Genomic DNA, 20,009 nt, shown 5'->3' with positions numbered 1-20,009 from the left:
CCATACTGTCAGAAACACCTGCTGTCACTCTCCTTTTAATCCCTTCCCTTTGAGCAGGCGCCAAATCTGCTTCCTCACAACCATTTAACACAGGCCTGCTTTGACACAGTTGAAAGAACTCATTGTTTACGTGTTTGTTTCTTCTTTAGTTGCTGCAATCTCCCCAGTGAAGCCACCTCACATCAGGTAAAACACAAGCACACACAAACACACTTTAATATACACAATGTACAGTGGAACCTCGGTTAGCGTCCGTCTTGGTTAGCGGGGTTTTTTTGTTTGTTTTTTTTGGGGGGGGTTAACGTCGTAAATAGTAGTAGTACAATTTTTAGCCTACGAAATGCACACGTCTTGTTGTGTTATTAATATGCTGAGTCCATCAGTGTTTTATCAGAAAAACACCCTTCCTTGTTAGCATACTATTAGCTAGAGAACAAAATGGCGACTGGGTCTGGAATTCACATCGCCCGTCTACAATGTCGTCAGCGGTTGACTCTCAAAAATGTTAACACAAAACACGTTTTTACAGTTTTACAGTTATAGTTCTACATGCATAAAACAATTCTAAATGCGCCATCTTCCTCTTTTGTCATGAGTTATTTCTTGCATTCAGTAGTGTTTCTCACCTTCTTTATCAAAATGCTGCCACTTGCAACTTTCCTTGGCTCCATTTTCGGTTACAGTATTGAGGTGAGAAACACTGTTGAATTCATGAAACAACTCATGTCAAAACAGGAAGGTGGTGGTGGTTGATCTCGCTGCCACATTGTGTCTTTGGGGACAGTCACTGAAGATAAAAGTAACATAAAATGTTCATTTATCCCTTTTATTCATCATTCATATGTGTTTATATGCATTTTGAATTGTTTTCTGCATGTAAAACTATAACTGTAAAACTATAAAAACGTGTTTTGTGTTAACATTTTTGGCTTTCTGGAATGGATTAATTAGATTTACATTATTTCTTATCAGAAAAATGTATTCGGTTAGCTTCCCTTTCACTTAGAGTCAGACCTCCTTGTTACAAACGAAACACATCGGCTTCCCCGCTGTAGTTTTGGTAAATGCCTATTTTGGAGTCTGTCTTAAAAGTCCAATTTTAAGAGTCTGCTTCTTTTTTCTTTTTTTTTTCAGAGTTAATAGCGCCATATTTGTTTAAATGTACGCCGTCTTCTTTGACTCGACGTAATTGAATCATAGGAATATAAATCGATGCATCGATGTAGTGAATGAATCGTTATACACTAATTATTTGGGTGACATGATGAAATGCTTTGGCAAGCCGGATGTGGCCCTCGGGGCCACCTGCTGAGGCCACTGGGGTTGTTATGCTTGAACCCGATGAACTCTGCCTAGCAACAAATGGTTGGGGGAAAAAATGTGATCATTTCTGTTGATCTGCTTTGCTGTGTCTTCCAGAAAGTCCAAATTTGAAACGCAAACGTACTCACATACTTGATCATAACATGTGATTTATGCCAAAGAAAAAAGGTTACTTTGGTTTTACTGGTAAACAGTTTGTGCCCAACCGTTTGTGTATGAATAACATTGTGTATTATTCTGGTTTATGCTTTCTATTTATTCTTGATATGTATTCATCTCTCAGCAGGCACATTTTTTCTTTAGTATAAGGAAGTAGCATATCTGCTACTGTTTGTTTTGATATGCATTTTTATGTGTTGAAAGATTAGTTTAACCTTACAGTGGCAAAAGACTGTGATACTTATAATTCACAGACCAACTGAACTCCAAATTTGGTCAGGTTATGAATCTGTGCTGCTATGAAGTACTGAAGTTCATTGATTGTTGTCTTTCTTTCGTTCTGCCCTCACGCCAGTCCTGATCCCAGCCTACATGCAGTGAGTGACCTCTGATGACCTTCTTAAACACACACACAGTCACAGCGTGCACAGCTCTGTGACATTTCATTTTCTCCAATCCTCTCCAGTACCAGCACAACATGCCGATGGTGGGTCACGAGGCGTGGCGCCCAATGGCTCACACCACCCTCACGCCCTCCATTTACCTGCATCCCTCCGGACACACGGCGCCGCACAGGTAGGAGGGTGGGACTTCCGTAGCGACGAGGGCATGGACGCTTTAGGGGGATGACGTAACGACATATTTAGCTTAACCACACTGCAGGGCAGGTTTCTATTTTTAGAATGTTATCCTTTTCTTTCATCTCACTTTCATGTCACTCATACACCGTGTGTGTGTGTGTGTGTGTCTGTGTGTGTACGTGTGTGTGTGTTCAGATCTTCTGTCGGGGCCTCGTCCAGCCCCGTGTCCAGTCACCCTCCCATCCCAGAGAGAACCACCAGCATCCTCACTGGACCCATCAGTGTCGTTCACAAGGACAAGGTCATGACTGCACTTTGACCCCTACTTGACTTTTGGCCCAGACCCCCACCCCTCCTCATCATCAAAATCCTCCATTCATCACATGCTCACGTTGTCTGACAACTAGAATGTAACAGGAACCTGAATAGTGGCTTGGTTTGCTTGTGCAAGGTTAGAAGCTTTAAATCCCATCATGTCTTTGCAGCAATGGCCGTAGTAGGAGAGAACCTGCTTTGTGGTGCCTTTACTTGTCACTTTTTTGTGAGATTAGAGGCAGCAATTAAGAGATAAATGTGCTTGGAAAGGTAATTCTGCAAGAGGTTAAAAGGGTCCAATCCTGCATGCTGCTTTAGGGACGCTGCTGCTGCTTTATTATTTTCATATGCGACGTCATGGATGACATTTATCTATTTGTTTACATATAATGTGGTTTTGCTGTGATAGTGGGTAAAGATCTATTTGAAATCACATTGTGCCTTAATTCGTTTATTCATCCATTCATGGGTTTTGCCATATTGCTTGTAAAAAAAAATAAACAAATGTGAATGAATGCAACTTCAGCATCCATACCTTCAGTTGTTTTCATGGTCTTTTATTAAAGGGATAGTTCAGATTTTTTGACGTGAAGTTTTATGACATCCTCATCAGCAGTGTAGTGCATGAACAGTGACTTACCTCCCACTTTGTTTTGGTTGGATTTCGGTGAGGAGGAACGTAGTTCCGGTTAGTTGCTTGGGTCGCTTAAGTGAAGAGTTTGGCTCCTCAAAACGATATGCGTTCAAAAGACTTAATACATTTCCATCACAAAATCATTGCTAACAAAAAAGTCAGATCTCTCAGTCAATGCACAGGCGAGAGCGCATAGTGATACAAATGGAGAGGAAATAACGCCGAGCGACTGAGAGGTGTGACTTTTTTTTGTTTAGCAATGGTTTTGTGAAGTGTATTAACTCTTTTGAATGCATATTGTTTTGAAAAGCCAAACTCTTTACTTAAGCGACCCCAGCAACTAACCGGAACTACGTTCCTCCTCACCGAAATCCGACCAGAACTCATGGAACAAAGTGGGGGGTAAGTCACTGTTTATGCACTACACAGCTGATGGGGATGTCATACAACTTCATGTCAAAAAATCCTAACTAACCCTTTAATGTGTATTTCTGTTTGGAAACTTTTAGTGGGAGTACTTGGAAATGTGCAGGCATTAATGGGAATAAGCTGGATTCTAAATGTACAAATCTTTACTACTAGTAGTGTATACATTGGAACCTTGGTTAACGTCATTAATTCATTCCAGCAGGTCAGACTCTAACTGAAACGGATGCTAACCGAATCAATTTTTCCCATTAAAAAATCATGTAAATCCAGAAAGTAAAATGAAGCCAAAGAACGTTGGGAGTGGCAGCATTTTGATGAAGAAGGTGAGAAACACTACTGAATTCCAGAAATAACTCATGACAAAAAAGAAAGATGGTGTCTGTGTGGTGTCTCGCTGCCACATTGTTTCTTCGGGAACTGTAGTCGTCAATGAAGGTAAAAGTAACCTTAAATGGCCATTTAGACCTTTCATTTGTCATTTGTATGCATTTAGAATTGTTTTATGCTTGTAAAACTATAATTATAAAACTTACATAAAATAATAAAATATATAAAAACATGTTTCGTTAACATTTTTGAGAGTCAACCTCATCATCATAGACATCACAGACGGGTGACGTAACTTCCGGTTCTGGTTGCCATTTTGTTGGCTAGCTAATAGGATGCCTAACAAGAAAGGACATTTTCTGATCATAAAATAAGAGTACAGTTGGACTCACGGAGTGTATTAATAACACGACAAGACGTACGCTAACCAGATAATGTATGCAAAAAATTTTGACATTAACCAAAAGACACGCTAATCGGGCCGGACGCAAACCGAGGTTCCACTGTGTAGTTGCTTGTGAAATGATTCAACCCCCATTGTGAATTATATTCATGTGTTTTAACATACGATATATGTTTATTAGATGGCCATTTTAAAAAGTGACCGTTGTAATATTTGGCTACATGTGTTGAGCTATTCCAATTGCTGTTTTGTTGGTTTATTGGAAACTACTGACAGTTTATGAACTTTGAAAAAAATTTGAATTTGCAGTAAGTGTTGAATCATTTTGAGTGCAACTATATATAATCTATTGTATAGCAAAGGTTAACTTGTAAAAAAATCCATCAGTTGGTGGGGAGTAACCTCCTGCCTTAACTAAACTTGAAATTTTCCACCTATTTTTTGTTGTCAAATTAATAAGGTCCAAATAATTCAGTTTTGTTATGTTTTAGTGTACTTAGGCAGGACGTTGTGTTGTATTTTTTATTTTTTTATGTCCTGTGTCGTCCTCCTCAGCTTCCCTCTGAGCGGTCCCGCCTCTGACCATCAACTAAACATGGAACAGAATGAGACGTCATATTCCGGCAAAGTCCATCGGCGCCATCGGCGCCACACACACAGCCAGGACACACTCTGCCACACGCACAATAGGATCAGTGAGTACACTCTCATCTCCAAATATTGTCTCAAGTAGTTGATGCATTTACAAACAGGAACAATACCACTCCTATATTATGGAGTTGCAGCACTAAGTGTCGGAAGCATTTAAATGTACAGTACAGTATATTGCAAATATACTGTACAAGCTCTTTCCCCTGTGTTTTATTGACAAGGCCTCAGCCAGAGTGCATGTTTCCCTTCCCCCGTGACAGTTGTTTTTTTCACTGTTCCTTGTGAAATCAAACCATGCATGACAAGGCACAACCCTTAATTTCATTTCCCGTTTGTCTTCAATAGTCTGTCTTTATGTGAGCTTACTGTATGTTCTCACCAGCCACAATAGTCTGGACTATATTGGATTACTTTTTCAACTTTTTATAACTTTATGCATCATTTTTGGTGATTGAAAGTTTTCCAGATCAGCAAAATTTTAATAATTGTGATTTTAGGAATAAAGGGTTTGTATGTTCTCTATAAGAAGTATTATGGATTGTCCTAACTGATCTTTTTTGTAGCATTGTCGGCGAGTGAAGTGTACTGGTGTTAAATAAATAAGTTAATAAATAAGTCAGAAAAATTGTTATTTGTCATAATAAAAAATTTAAAAAAGACGCAGCAGTGACACGACAGAACGGCGGCAGTCCACCCTCCCATGCAGCCCACCGCCACAGCTTCAAAAAATCCTAGGGGAAACCCTGTAGTACATACTGCATATTGTACATATACATAGTGATAAACAATTGGAGGATGCCAGGTGGGATACAATAAGGTCATCGGTGTTTATTTATTTGTAGTTATCTTTAAAGGCAGATGTTGGTACAGTGTTTGTATTGGCATGTGCTGGTGTGCCTAATAAAGTGGCTAGTGGCTGTACTGTCATTTTTATTGTATTGTAGAGTGTCGAGCTTCACCCTGCCAAGGAAAAGACTTGGACATGTCTCCATCTCTCCGAAAGACCGTGGAGTCAGACAGCGAGTGTCCACCGTGGCCTTCGCTGCTCCTCAACATGGACAACAAGGTCAGATACACTTCCTCGCATCGATTTTCCCCCTTCTGCTGCTCACAAGATGATCCATTTCCCGCCTGCTCTTGCTTCTCCTTCCACAGGGAGAAGAGAAGCAGCTCTCGGAAAAGTCTCTCCATCCTCCCGCCGCCTCCTCTCCGGCTCTGCATCCTGACCACCTTAAGTGTAACATTTTCAAAGCTCAGATGGAGGCTGCTTTCAGGGTGGGTACCAGAGAAGATCTCCATTTAACGCTGTGTATGAAAATGCTTTCATGTGCCTCCTTTTTTTGCACATAGAAGGAAGGTTCATCAAGTCCAAGAGGGAAGAACTCTAATGTGCCTCTCAAGGACAGGCAAGTTTTATTCATCTTTTCTTCTTTTAACTCAAACAACAGTTCAATCAAAGTGTATTGTCAGCATACCGACAAACTTTGAAGAAGCTTACACTTTATACATATTGATCTGACACATAATAACTAGCATACTTAAACATGGTTAAGAACATAAGGCAGGAATGGGCAATTTTCATGACTTGAAAGATATTGTAAGTAGATAAGTAGAGGGGGCAAAGTGATCAGTGGCTCTTCTGCATAACAGAGGACAGCCCCTCCAAAACCAGCTGCTCCGAACAGGGCTGTTGATGGAGATGTGTTGGCAGTAGTCACCAGCCTGTCATTCTGCATGTTGCCATCTATAATCTAAAAGTCATTTCAATGCAAGTTGAAATGACTACATCAAGCAAACTATATACACTTATACACTCCTGATCAAAAATGTATGACCAGTTGAAAAATTGCAAGAATTGACATTTTGTACTGTTGGATATTAAGGAGGTTCTAAGCAGAGCTTAAAATGCAAAAAGAAGAAATGAGAGTGAGACAAACACAAATTAAATAACCAATTCATTACAAACAAACATTGAAGTGAAATAGGCTGTTCATCAGCTGATCAAAAGTTTAAGACCACAGCCTTTAAAAGCCAAAATCTTGGTAAAAATGTGGATTCAATGTCATTTTCTGTCAGGTATTCACACTGTCATGTTCTGTTGATGACAAAGGCAAAAGAGCTTTCTCTCTTTGAACGCGGTCGGATTGTTTAGCTGCATAAGCAACCTCTGCTGAGGTTGGATGCAAAAATGTTAAGTGATAGACCCAAAAAAATGTCACCGGCCCTGAGCCGGAGGGTCTGATTGGCTGTCTGTCAAGACACGGGACCAGCCTCGCGCCAAATGAAGGTTGTTACTGGTGCCGAGTACAGTCCATTAACCAGGTGGCATCTTCAAGAGATGGGTTTTAAGAACAGAAAATGTCTTCAAAAGGTCTCGTCTCCTTCAACGCCCGTTTGGAATTTGTATGAGTGCACCAAACATTGAAAGGAACATTGAAAGGTGAAATAAAGTCTTATTTTCTGTTGACAAAAAACGTAACCTTGACAGTCCTGATGGATTCCCACATTACTGGCATGACAAGAAGATCCCACCTGGGATGTCTTCCACACGGCACAGTGGAGGGGGCGCCATCATGATCTCGACTGCTTTTTCCTTCAATGGAACAATGGAGCTGCAGGTTGTGCAGGAGCGTCAAACGGCAGATGGCTATGTGTAGATGTTGAAGGGGGCATCCCTGATGACTGAAGGCCCTCATCTGTGTGGTAATGACTGCTTTTTCAACAGGACAACACTACAATTCACAATGCCCATCTGACAAAGGACTTCTTCCAGAGGAATAACCTCACTCTTTTGGACCATCCTGCACGTTCCCCTGATTTAAATCGAATTGAAAACATTTGAGGATGGATGGCAAGGGAAGTTTACAAAAAAGCACATCAGTTCCAGACAGTGGATGCCCTCCTGGAGCAACATTCCCACTAGCCTCCCGGAAACACTGGCATCAAGCATGCCCAAGGTGATTAACAAGAATGGCACAGCTACTCATTACTGAGTCCTTTTTTGAACATTTTGTTTCTATTTTAGGCGGGTATTGGGGTTTCTTTTTTAGCTATGGTCTTAAACTTTTGATCAGCTGATGAACAGCCTATTTCACTTTAAAACTTTTTTGCTAGGGGAGTCAAGAGACACCCAACTCACGAGACTAGATGATGCACGAGATTGAGTCCACGAGAATGAGACGAGACAAAATTTTAACATAATTTTTTTCAAAAGTACAATGAAAAAATATGACTGAAGAAACAAACATTTTGATTTAACCGAGAAAACAAAGCAATGCAGATGCGTTTTGAAATGTTTGTTGTCCCACAAATTGATGCGACATGATATTATTGTCAACATTTTTTAGACCACATCAGCCACTGTTATGATCATATATAATAATAATAAATAATAATATATCAGAATAATGCAGCATTTCCTTTAATACAGTAGGTAATCTTTCACTTTGTAAAGTTGGGCAGTTGGCATTTGTATTTTCTCACAGGCATACTGTCTGTCAAATTTTCGTCAGCATTAATAGTTCCGGCTTGTCCCGTAAATGCCAGTGTATAAGTGTATATATTTTTCTTAAACGTTCAACCCTACGGCTTATACAGTGGTGAGGCAAATTTACGGCTAAATTCTAATCGTGTGACATCTCCTTTACTTCAGAACTACTACTAATTGTTTAAATTCTGTGCCGCTCACAAGTAGTGAGGAAACGGCAGCTCTTTCTTTGGCAGCTATCAGTGCACTCATAACGAGCTTGTCAACCCATTGGAAATCACATGAGATCATATATATACCAGTATAACAACATAACAGTCTGACTCACAGTATTATCCTAATATGATCACTTTACTAACAAGACTAAATTCATGACACAGCGACTTAACACTCAAGAAGGTGTACCTGACAATATAAAAACATGTACCAACATGAGTTTGACGTGAAAAAACAACTCTTTTAAACTTTTCCCATAATCCATTGCATCTGAGCAATGCATTCACTGGGGCGTTGCAATGACGTCAGCCTCCCTCTGGGCTCTGGGTCCTCTGGCTCCCTCTGGTGGACAGAAGCAGCATTGCAGCGCCATCTCCCATTTTCTATGCTGCTTGTCCTCCAATGAACTGCACTTCTGGAAGTAATGCATTATGGGTAGATGTTGAAATAGCTGCTGTTTGTTATTTTAAACTTGTATTGGTACATGTAATGTATATTTCCTAGGTGCCTTTTGAGTGTTAAGCCGCTGTGTGATGAGTTTAATGTTGTATGTAAGATGACACAGTGAGTCAGACTGTTATATTCCGTAATGACCTCCTGCAATTTCCAATGGGTTGACAAGCTCGCCTTGAGATTTTTCATAGCTCATGATTGGCTCCTGTCAAATAAAGAGCTGCATGATCTTCACAGACTTGTGTGCGCCACAATACATCATTTTATGACAGGCTTATACACCGGTGAGGCTTACATAAGAACAAAGCTGTTTTTTCCTCTAAATTTAGTGGGTGCGGCTCATACACCGGAGGAATTTACGGTAGTTGGACAATGCCAGCTCACTGTTTTTGTCTTGTCCACCTGTCTTTGTCTATATACGTCAGGGCTGTCCAGCTGTCTTTTGATGTTTAGAATTACTGGACTTAAAATTGTCGTCAGGAGTGTACAATAGATTTTTACTTAATGAAACACACTCTAAAGGGGACATATTATGGGAAAATTATTTATTTTTTGGTCTCTGGAGTTCCTTTCCTTTCAAACAAAGTGTCATTTTATATTAGCTGCAGGGGTTTCAATGCCCCTGACTTGTAAGCTCCCAGACAGAAGAGAAGTAGCTATGTTTAGGGGGCGGGGTGAGCAGTGGCTCAAAACCGGCTGCACTGAACAGGGCTGTTTATAGAAGGTTTTAAGTGTGCTGTTATTATCAATCCTTGGGGTATTTGGACTGAGGTATGACATAGACATGTTATTCGGACACCTTGGGGCCTTTTTAACCTGTGAAAAATTGCATAATGTGTCCTTTAACTCATTCAATACCAAAGACATAGCTATACATTTTTATAAACCCGAACGTCCGATCCCAATAACGTCTTTTACGTTTGTTTGCGCAAGAGTCTAATAGAGGTGATGACGCAACTCCCCACTAATGCATTTGGCTTCAGAACCATTTTAAGCCATAAAAACGTCCACTAGGTGACAGAAGTGCATTTGAAAAGAGCTCGGCAGAAATCATGTCGAGGAAGAAACACACATGACAGGAAGGAGGAAGTGGGAGAGTGTGGAGGAGTGTTGCGTACAGGGAAATTGTAACGCATGCACACGCACGCACACGTGCGCACACACACATGGTTCAGTTCCAAATGTGAAAATTGTAAATAGTTCATGGTGTAATATTTGTCATTAAATTGTTGATTTGATGTAAAACAACCCTTCTTTGCGTTGTGTATGTAAAAAAGGTAGAAAGAAACTTTTTTTCTGATGAAAGACGGGAGTCTAATCTTTCTTTTGCTAGGTTCCACGTTTGCATAGCCATAGAACACAATTTTCTGTGTGCCTTGAAAGATCACTCAAAATGGTCTAAAATGGGCTGGACTGAAGGGGCTGTCTTGAAAAATGGCTGGGACTGAATGAGTTTAGTAAAGTTGTACATTGTGTTCACGCCTAAAGTGTCAGTGTGGTCTCCAGGTATCAGAACTCCTCTCAAGACTCGCTGGCGTCCAATTTGCCTGGAGACAAACTGTCCCTCAGACCAGACGCAACTTCCAGCGCGAGCACCAACCGCAGGAAACGTCTCGTCAGACAGTTCAGCTTGTGAGTTCATCGCCGCGGTGCCCTCAGTCTGCACTTTACGCCTTTTATACGCCGGAAATGAAATTCGAGAACTACTTGAATCCTCTGAAAGGCGTTTCTTTCTGAAGCAGAAAAGGCTTGAGCGTGTGTCTCTCTCCTTGTTGAGCAGTAACCATGAAGATGAAGACAATCTTCCTGAAGCACTCGCGGCCATCTCCTGTGAGAGCACAGCCAAGTCAGGCTCTAGCAGCTCACTGGACAAACAAGTACAGCCGTCTATTTACCCACAGGTAACGCATTCACCAATCACCACCAAGAAGCAATATGGGGAGAATGAATTCATGCTGTGTGTACATGAGGATTGTGTTTGTGTGTTTGTGTGTGTGTGTGTGTGTGTATGTGTGTGTACATCAGGTGGATAATGTGCCAACATTGACAGGGGGTAGTCCATGCTGTGTCTCTCCTTTGCCTTCTCCCCACTGCTCTCCTTCTTGCTACTGTAGTCCCCTCCCGCACCTGGTCCCTTACCTTGCAGCCCATCACGACAGGTAACACACACCTTGGCCACGACGCCATCATTCAATATTATTGGTCTTCTTTAAAAAATAATAATTAGAACAATCTACAAACAAGGGAATACAACTGTCCACAGTAACCTAACATAAACAATAGAAAAATACAATAGCAGGGTTATAACATCCAGTTCACAAAACACCTCAGAAAATAAATAATAAAGATGAGAAAAAAATATATATTATTAAACATTTGGGGGAAATATAAATAAAATAACACTGAAAAGGGGGCTCCTTAATTGATTATATTCTGGGCCAATGTTGGTTTTCATTTGAAGAATGAAGAATGACGCAGCTCCTCATTAATAAGACCTTTTTTGACGATTTTATTTCTATTTTAGTGGTGGGGTGCAGGTTTTTTGACCTATGGTTTTCAACATTTGATCAGCTGATGAACAGCCTATTTCTCTTCAATCAATTTAGTCAATAAAGCTGCTTGTTGAGTTTTAGGAATAGAGCAATTCTACTTGTATCTTAGGAAGGGCTGATATTGAATTATGAATGACGTATGCTGCTCTCAAACCGCTGGCTTGTTTTCCACATTTGCCAGTTTAAGTGCTTAGGGTTGGAATTGTCTTCTGTTTTTCTAAGATCGGTCTGGTTGAGCTTTTCGCCGAACCTTCTTCCGGCTACGTGGATGTATGGCATGTGTGTATTGATACAAACAATGCGTCGCCGTTACCATAGCAACGTCAAATGCAACCACGCTGCGGTTTTGAAAGGTTACACCAAGAAGAACATAAGAAGTATGCCGACAGCACCATCCAAGCTTGTCATCCAAGTGACGGTGTGGCGGCGTTTCATGGTTTAACTTATTTTTACACTTACGTGACAGTTGAGAACGATGTTACAAAATATCCTATACAGCAGGGGTTTCCAAAATGTTTCCACCGAGGGCCGCACACTGAAAAATCGAATGATTTAGGGGCCATTTTGATGTGTGAAATTTTGTAAACAAGCTAAAACCAACCCATGTAGATATGCTAAGAATTTATATTTGAAAGGAAAATACAGCCTGCATATTAACTATTTGTTATGAGGGACAAAACGCATTATTACTTTTTTCTAGGGATGCTCCGATCAGGGTTTTATGCTGCCGATTCCAATACCGATCATCCATGAGTGAAATCGGACAATACCAATCGCATAGATTAAGTGTAAATTTTCAAATTTCTTTATGATGAGTGCTATTGGGCAGGGGGGGCCATACAAGGGGGACATGTTAGGACAATTCCAAGATCCCCTGACTGCCAGTGGGCCCAAAAAAAAAATAAAAAGGGGGGCACCCAATGTGTTTTTTTTTTTTTTTTTTTCATGGGGCCCACAGTTCCTGGTTGCACCCCTGCTATTGGTGAAAAGATATGAAAAAAGAAACCATAAAATCACCTTCATTTGGACAAAAACATATTTGACTTCCTTTTTCAAGAGAACATATATCACTGGTGAAACTTCCACAGGATGAGACGCCTTCTTTAAGGACACTTTGGATGTGAGAGTTCATACTTTGATGGCGTTCTAGCAGGACTTCCAGGAATCATGCAGCGGGGCTCCAAGTGGGAGAGCAGTTGGCAAACCCGGTGTCTTCCCCCGCTGAGAGGGGCTGGTCATCTAGTACGATGAATTCAATTATTTTTTGGGTTATTTGCTTTGCATTCGGAGTGGCACGCACACACGGGCAAGTGTTCAGCATTTTGGCTACATTAGCTGCCGTTTGACTGATGATCGCATCGTGAGCCTCGAAAACTCCCCATGCTCCATCAAGTGTTTGTTCTTCAAATGCCGTATTAAATGAAAGGTTTTTAATGTGCCACCCCGGAGAGATATTTTTCGTGTGGCATATTTTACAAGGTGTAAAATTTCGATCAGTCTCGCAAGCGACAGGTAAGTTCCGCACAGCAGACGTGATTGTTTGGGAAAGTGGGCGGGGGGACACTCGCTACAGGCTGCATGCTGCAATAGTACGAGCCACAGGCTTTTGGGATCGGTATTGAAAGGCATTAATCGGCATGTGCCGATCACGTGCTTTTTCACGGAAGTCGGGCGATTTTGATCGGTGGCCGATCGATCAGAGCATCCCTACTTATTTCCCTTACATTATGTCGTTTTGTTCTTTCTTTCAACTTTTGCTGGGGTTTTTTTGGTAGTTTTTTTGGTTAATTGGCCACTCCTTGGACAGCCCTGCTATAACATAAATAAAGGTTTTATGACACCTAGATGATTTCTATTACCATTATTTCCTATGGGAAAGTTTTTTGTTTTTTTTTTTATCTGAATCGATTGCCTTTAACCTTCAAGGATTTAAATTAGAGCTGTCAAGCGATTAAAATACTTAATCGCGATTCAACACATTTCGTCCATAGTTAACTAATAGTTCATCACAGATAGAAACAAGTTTTTAATCTGTAAAAAGTAGGGATGTTAATATCTTTGATACGCAACTACGATAACTACATCAAATTTTACGTAAAGGAATCAATTTTGGAAATATGGGCCATTATTTTATTCCAAAAATTATACACATGTAGAGAAACCCCAGTACACTAGGTCCCCAACTTACGAACACTCGCGGATACGAACACAAGCAGACTGGTCTATATTTTATTTTATTTTGCCTTGTAGTCGCTCCATCAGTATTTCTACTGCTACTGTACATGCTTGACCAGTAGAGGGCACTGTGACACTGCTAATGGGACCAACAGAGGAAGAGATACAGTGTAAAGCTAAATGGAAAGCTAAATTATACAACCCAGACAGAGCGTGTGATTAAAGTTTATGAAGAGTTAATAGGCCTGCTTAATTCTACACCACCCACAGAAGACTACCTCTTTTAGAAGAGACGATTTGTTCTTTTTTTCCAATATCTCCTCCTCCTCCTCCACCACGACGACGTATGCTCGACCACTCCTCTTCAAAGGTAAATAACATTTATCATTACGTATTATTATATCATTTTTATTATTGTTTTTTTCATTAATTATCCTTGTTTAATATTACTACTGCATCCAAACTCATATTTACATACATACGCATATACTGTATATGTATACACGTACATGTAGTACCTATATCATTGGTAATATTACCTTTTCCCCTACTTAAGAACGATTCAACATAAGAACGGTCGTCTGGAACCAATTGTGTTCGTAAGTTGGGGACCTAGTGTATTTGCATGTTGAATGCGAGTGACCTTTTGTCCCACTTTGTTTATCAGTCCTTGAACACACCTTCTTGTCCCACACTGTACAGATAGACTAGTATACTGCATTTTTACCCTTTTTCTTTCACCTCATATTTGGACCCAAATGCTGATACTATGTGGGAATGCATAAAGGTAACGTCTGATGACCTAATTGAGTGCTAATATGCACATTTGTGGTACACAACCTCTCTGAAAAAACAAGTCCAGGCTCATACTGGTGGATGGAGGGTCTGTATTCATTTTGTGCTTTTAATTTGATGTTGTTCCTGTCATAGTTTTACACAATACATAATAAATAAGATTAATTTCGATCGCTATAATGTATATATGTTTTACTGATGTGTCGATGAAAAGCTAGTTTTCTGCTAATGCTAGCTAATGTTCGTGCTGCTAGCTCTTCAGCTATGATCACATTGACAGAAGTCCCCAAATAGTTGTCCTCGGCCATGCCTGCCATTAACTAGCAGCTCGTACCCAAATTTTAGCTTGCAGTTCCAAGCAGAAAATCAGCTGAGGACGGTTGGGCCACTCGTATGCCTAGGTACCTCTGTATAAATGATAAAAATGATAAAAAATACCGGCAGTGCTTGGGTACCTTCTCGCTTCTCTGGCAAGTCGACGTAGTCCGTGACAGTTCCAATCAAGTTGACACTCATGGGCCACTTCAGTGGGTATACCAGCACAATGCAGTATATGCATAAAACAAATATGCCTTTGGTGCACACGTCATATTGACAGACGTTTATGCCAGGGTCTGAATATTAGGGACAGCTCTTGGTATGATGCGGCGCCCCTGCAAACTCCAACCACGAGAATACACGTATTGTGAAAGAAATACCCTGAACATCGTGAAGCGTTGTAAAAGATCTCATTTTAGATTGTGCAACTGTACCTAATATTATGTCTGTTGGGTGTTTTTGTGGACTAAATCTAATCTTTTTTGCTTGTGTCCGCGCGTGTGTGCGTGTGTGTGTGTGTGTGTGTGTGTGTGTGTGTGTGTGTGTGTAGTAGTGGAGAAGAAATGTGTGTGGACAGAGAGAAGATATTAAGAGCCCTCTTAATGACCGAGCTCTGAGACCATGACCTCTGACCCCCCCCCTCCCGGGAACCACTCCAAAGGCTTTGGCTGCAATCAACATTTGTGAATATTTATTTTCCACAAATGATATTTGCTTCAGTGTTCCTTTAGGCTCTTTCTATTCATCCAATGGAAACGATGATACTGCAAGGGTGTCCAAAGTGCGGCCCGGGGGCCATTTTTGGCCCACGGCTTGTTGTTTTTTTAACTGTCCCTTGGCATATTGTAACAATAAATGTCATTATTAATGAGATATATTGTTAGGTATTACACTCATTTGCTTGTCACCTATAACACAAAGCTAAGTTGCGATGTTTTCTTGCAATAGCTTAGCATTTATTGACCTACATTGGATTGACTTTGACATCTTTAATGTACAACATTTAGCAATGTGCCCCCCCCCATCCTTTGATTTTTTTCAGTATGTATTAAAAGCTTCGACACCCCTGATGGTGCATGCATGATATTAGCATACATACATATACACTATATACATACATACACTATATACATACTGTACATACTATATATATATATATATATATATATATATATATATATGTGTGTGTGTGTATGTGTATGTATATACTGTATATATATGTATATACATATATATACTGTATATACATATATATACTGTACATACAGTGGTGTGGAAAAGTGTTTGCCCTCTTCCTGATTTCTTTTTTTTTCATGTTTGTCACACTAAAATGTTTCAGATCATCAAACTAATTTAAATATTAGAGTGACAACACAACTGTACACAAAATACTTTTTTTTTTTATTATTAAGGGAGAAAAATAATCCAAACCCACATGGCCCTGTGTGAAAGTGATGGCATCCCTCTTAAAACATAACTTAACTGAGATGAATTGAGATCTATCAGTCTGGAAAAGGTTATGAAGCCATTTCTAAAGCTTTGGGGCTCCAGCAAACCACAGAGAGAGCCATTATCCATAAATGGCCAAAACATGGAACAGTGGTGAACCTTTCCAAGAGTGGCCGGCCAATCAGAATTACTCCAAGAGCGTAGCAACAACTCATCCAAGAGGTCACAAAAGACCCCACAACAACATCCAAAGAACTGCAGGCCTCACTTGCCTCAGTTAAGGTCAGTGTTCATGACTCCACCATAAGAAAGTCACTGGGCAAAAACGGCCTGCATGGCAGACTTCCAAGACCAAAACCACTGCTGAACAAAAAGAACATTAAGCTCGTCTCAATTTTGCCAGAAAACATCTTGATGATCCCCAAGACCTTTGGGAACATACTCAATAGACAAAAGGTGAACTTTTTGGAAGGTGTGTGTTCCATTACATCTGTTGTAAAAGTAACGCCACATTTTAGAAAAAGAACATCATACCACAGTAAAATCTGGTGGTGGTAGTGTGATGGTCTGGGGCTGTTTTGCTGCTTCAGGACCTGGAGGACTTGCTGTGATAAATGGAACCATGAATTCTGCTGTCTACCAAAAAATCCTGAAGGAGAATGTCCGGCCATCTGTTGGTGACCTCAAGCTGAAACCAACTTGGGTTCTGCAGCAGGACAATGATCCAAAACACACCAGCAAGTCCACCTCTGAATGGCTGAAGAAAAACAAAATGAAGACTTTGGAGTGGCCTAGTCAAAGTCCTGACCTGAATCCTATTGAGATGCTGTGGCATGACCTTAAAAAGGCGCTTCATGCTGGAAAACCCTCCAATGTGGCTGAATGACAACAATTCTGCAAAGATGAGTGGGCCAAAATTCCTCCACAGCGCTGTAAGAGACTCATTGCAAGTTATCACAAACGCTTGATTGCAGTTGTTGCTGCTAAGGGTGGCCCAACCACTCACTAGGTTTAGGGGGCAATCACTTTTTCACACAGGACCATGTAGGTTTGGATTTCTCCCTAAATAATAAAATGTTTCATTTTAAAAAATGCATTTTGTGTTCAGTTGTGTTGTCATTGACTAATATTTACATTTGTTTGATGATCTGAAGCGTTTAAGTGTGACAAACATGCAAAAAAATAAGAAATCAGGAAGGGCGCAAACACTTTTTCACACCACTGTATATACTGTATGTATATACTGTATGTATATACTGTACTGTATATACTGTATGTATATATACTGTATGTATATACTGTATGTATATACTGTTTGTGTATATACTGTGTGTGTATATACTGTCTATGTATACAGTATATACTGTGTATATACTGTGTGTATATACTGTGTGTATATACTGTATTATTTTCAGCCCTTCAGGACTTAAACAACTTGAATGTATTTCACTTAAAACATCTTTTACAAGAGCTTGTCCACTTGCTCCTAATGCAGCGACGGAGGGTCAGTTACACTGTATGGACGAAAGTCATGGGACACCTGGCCATTACAGGAAGTGAAAGTGGAGTACTCACGTACAGTATTTCGCAGCTGTAAGAGCAGGATGTGTGTTTTTTTGTCCATTTTTTGTCATCTATTTCTATTTTATTGTATAGCCGGTGTTGCTCCGCACCTTACTCATCACAACATGCCTTCATGCACATTGCTTTGTGGATCGGTGCACAGGAAAATGTATTTCTTGTCCAAAATGTGTTGTTAAGATAAATAATTACAACTCCAAGGATTAACTAAGAGACAGTTTGACTTTTTTTTCCTTCCTTGTATCATCCTATGCACGCTGTTTTATGGTGCAAAGTCATTCATTCACTTCTCAGAAAGTTCATCACACTTTTAATGAGGAAATGAAATCCGGCCCATGAAGGTATTGTAAATGCTTGGTGATGCTTTATTTATTTATTTATAGTTCACTAAAGTAAAGAATAAATACTTAAATAAACAATGCACTGTATTGCAATCCTTTTTGGAATAATGAATAATAGTAACAGTGAAATTTATGTAAAAAAAAAATAACACATTTTCTATTGTCACTGGCGATACTACTACTTTTGGACGTTATTTTCATTATTAAAGATTTAAAATCATCTTGAAAAAAAACCCATTCCATTTTATTATTTTATATATATTTATTATATTTTACATTATTATTTAATTACACTATTGTTCATTTGTTTATTTCATTATAGTAGCAAAAGAAAATGTAACTATAGGTTGTTTTTTTTAAATACATTTGAATAAAGTAATAAGAGTGTCTAAAACTCTGAGATAATAAAAACTCTGCAATGGTTATTCCAATGAGTTCTACTGTTAATATGTATGTTAATATAATATTACAAAACGTCTCATGTTGAATTTTAGTATTGTTTAGTTATGAATTTTATTTGATAAATAAAGGTTGTTTCGTTACTATATAAAACAATAAAGCCATAAAAGTTACAAACTGTAATGGTCACTCGAATGTGTTAATTCATGTATCCATTTAAAATGTCTGATTTGATTTGTATTATACTTTAGTTATTCATTTTTATTTTAAGAATTTTATTACTTTTAATAGTAGTATTATTACAGCAAAAGAAAAATTAAATATAGTTTTTTTAAATTATTTTTTATTTATTCCAATAAAGTAATAAAAGTGTTCAAAACTCTGCAGTGGTTATTCAAATGGTTTATTGTGTTCATATCTAAATATAACATGTCTAATTTTATTTTTTAATAATACTCATTAATGTTTCACTATTATGAATGGAAATTCTCATTATTGATCTAATTTTTTATTTATTGTTATTTATGTTTATATTATTTGTTTTAATACGTTTATTTTTTATTAGAACACACAAAAAAGGCTGTTTTCTTAATATATTACAATAAAATATTTATAATTATAAATATATTTTATTATAATTATAAATAAATCTTTATAATTGCTTTATCCGTTCATTATTATTTCATTAGAATAATGAATATTAAGTAAATAAGGTTGTTTTCTTTATATATTCCAATAACGTGTGATAATTAGTATAATATAAATATTAGATTACATTATTATCATCATGTTATTATTATTATAAATATACTTTATCATTATTAGTATTATTTCTTTTAAGAAATGCATTATTACAGCTAAACAAATAAAGGCTGTTTTCTTAATATATTCCAATAAATCATACAATATTAAAGTAATAAAACCTGCAAAGGGTGACCCCAGTGAGGATAAGCAGCATAGATAATGAATGAATGAATGAATGACACTCTTTTAATGATTATTGTTATTATTATTTGGGGTGGGGGGGTGCTCCTTGAGCAATCCAGGGTGTACCCCGCTTCTCGCTGAAAGTCAGCTGGGATAGGCTCCAGCATACCCCCTCCACCCCAGTGAGGATCAGCGGCATAGAAGACGGACGGCCTGAAATGCTTCTTTTAAAAGCTGCTTTCTACAATAGTCCACTAGGGGGTGACATATTGTCTCCATTGGCAGCCGGTGATGATGTTGTCGCCTAACACACACAAAGTCATGTTCATTGGTGCACGTTTCAAGTTGAAAGCTGCTTCAAATGGTTTGTCATTAGGACGATGTTTCCACGTACGTGAGGTTCCCTTGGCTCCGCGCGTGCAGTTCAATCCAGAGGACATGGATGTTGCACGTTTGGCACCGAGTGACACGCCAACGCCTTCTTCTGCTTCCTT

The 20,009-nt window shown here is 39.1% G+C and overlaps 1 protein-coding gene across 10 annotated transcripts in view; it reads left to right on the top strand.

The window, feature by feature from the left end:
- Positions 1-18,644, top strand: part of epb41l4b (erythrocyte membrane protein band 4.1 like 4B) — a 43,747-nt gene extending 25,103 nt beyond the window's left edge. The window contains exons 13-24 of one of the 10 annotated variants that reach the window (XM_054782276.1): positions 150-186; positions 1,838-1,859; positions 1,949-2,058; positions 4,727-4,866; positions 5,767-5,888; positions 5,978-6,097; positions 6,173-6,228; positions 10,485-10,610; positions 10,759-10,879; positions 11,004-11,137; positions 13,976-14,075; positions 15,369-18,640. In XM_054782276.1, the coding sequence (XP_054638251.1) occupies positions 150-186; positions 1,838-1,859; positions 1,949-2,058; positions 4,727-4,866; positions 5,767-5,888; positions 5,978-6,097; positions 6,173-6,228; positions 10,485-10,610; positions 10,759-10,879; positions 11,004-11,137; positions 13,976-14,075; positions 15,369-15,371 (1,091 nt within the window). In that variant the 3' untranslated portion in view covers positions 15,372-18,640. Of the gene's footprint in view, positions 1-149; positions 187-1,837; positions 1,860-1,948; positions 2,059-4,726; positions 4,867-5,766; positions 5,889-5,977; positions 6,098-6,172; positions 6,229-10,484; positions 10,611-10,758; positions 10,880-11,003; positions 11,138-13,975 lie in introns of all 10 variants that reach the window. The other 9 variants (XM_054782279.1, XM_054782275.1, XM_054782274.1 and 6 more) reach the window with 9 other exon arrangements.
- The last annotated feature ends 1,365 nt before the right edge of the window (positions 18,645-20,009 follow it).

Source organism: Dunckerocampus dactyliophorus, chromosome 7, assembly GCF_027744805.1.
Source record: "Dunckerocampus dactyliophorus isolate RoL2022-P2 chromosome 7, RoL_Ddac_1.1, whole genome shotgun sequence".
Taxonomy (NCBI): Eukaryota; Metazoa; Chordata; class Actinopteri; order Syngnathiformes; family Syngnathidae; genus Dunckerocampus; species Dunckerocampus dactyliophorus.
Note: the sequence above shows the minus strand (reverse complement) of the source record. Positions and strands in the feature narration are given on the sequence as shown.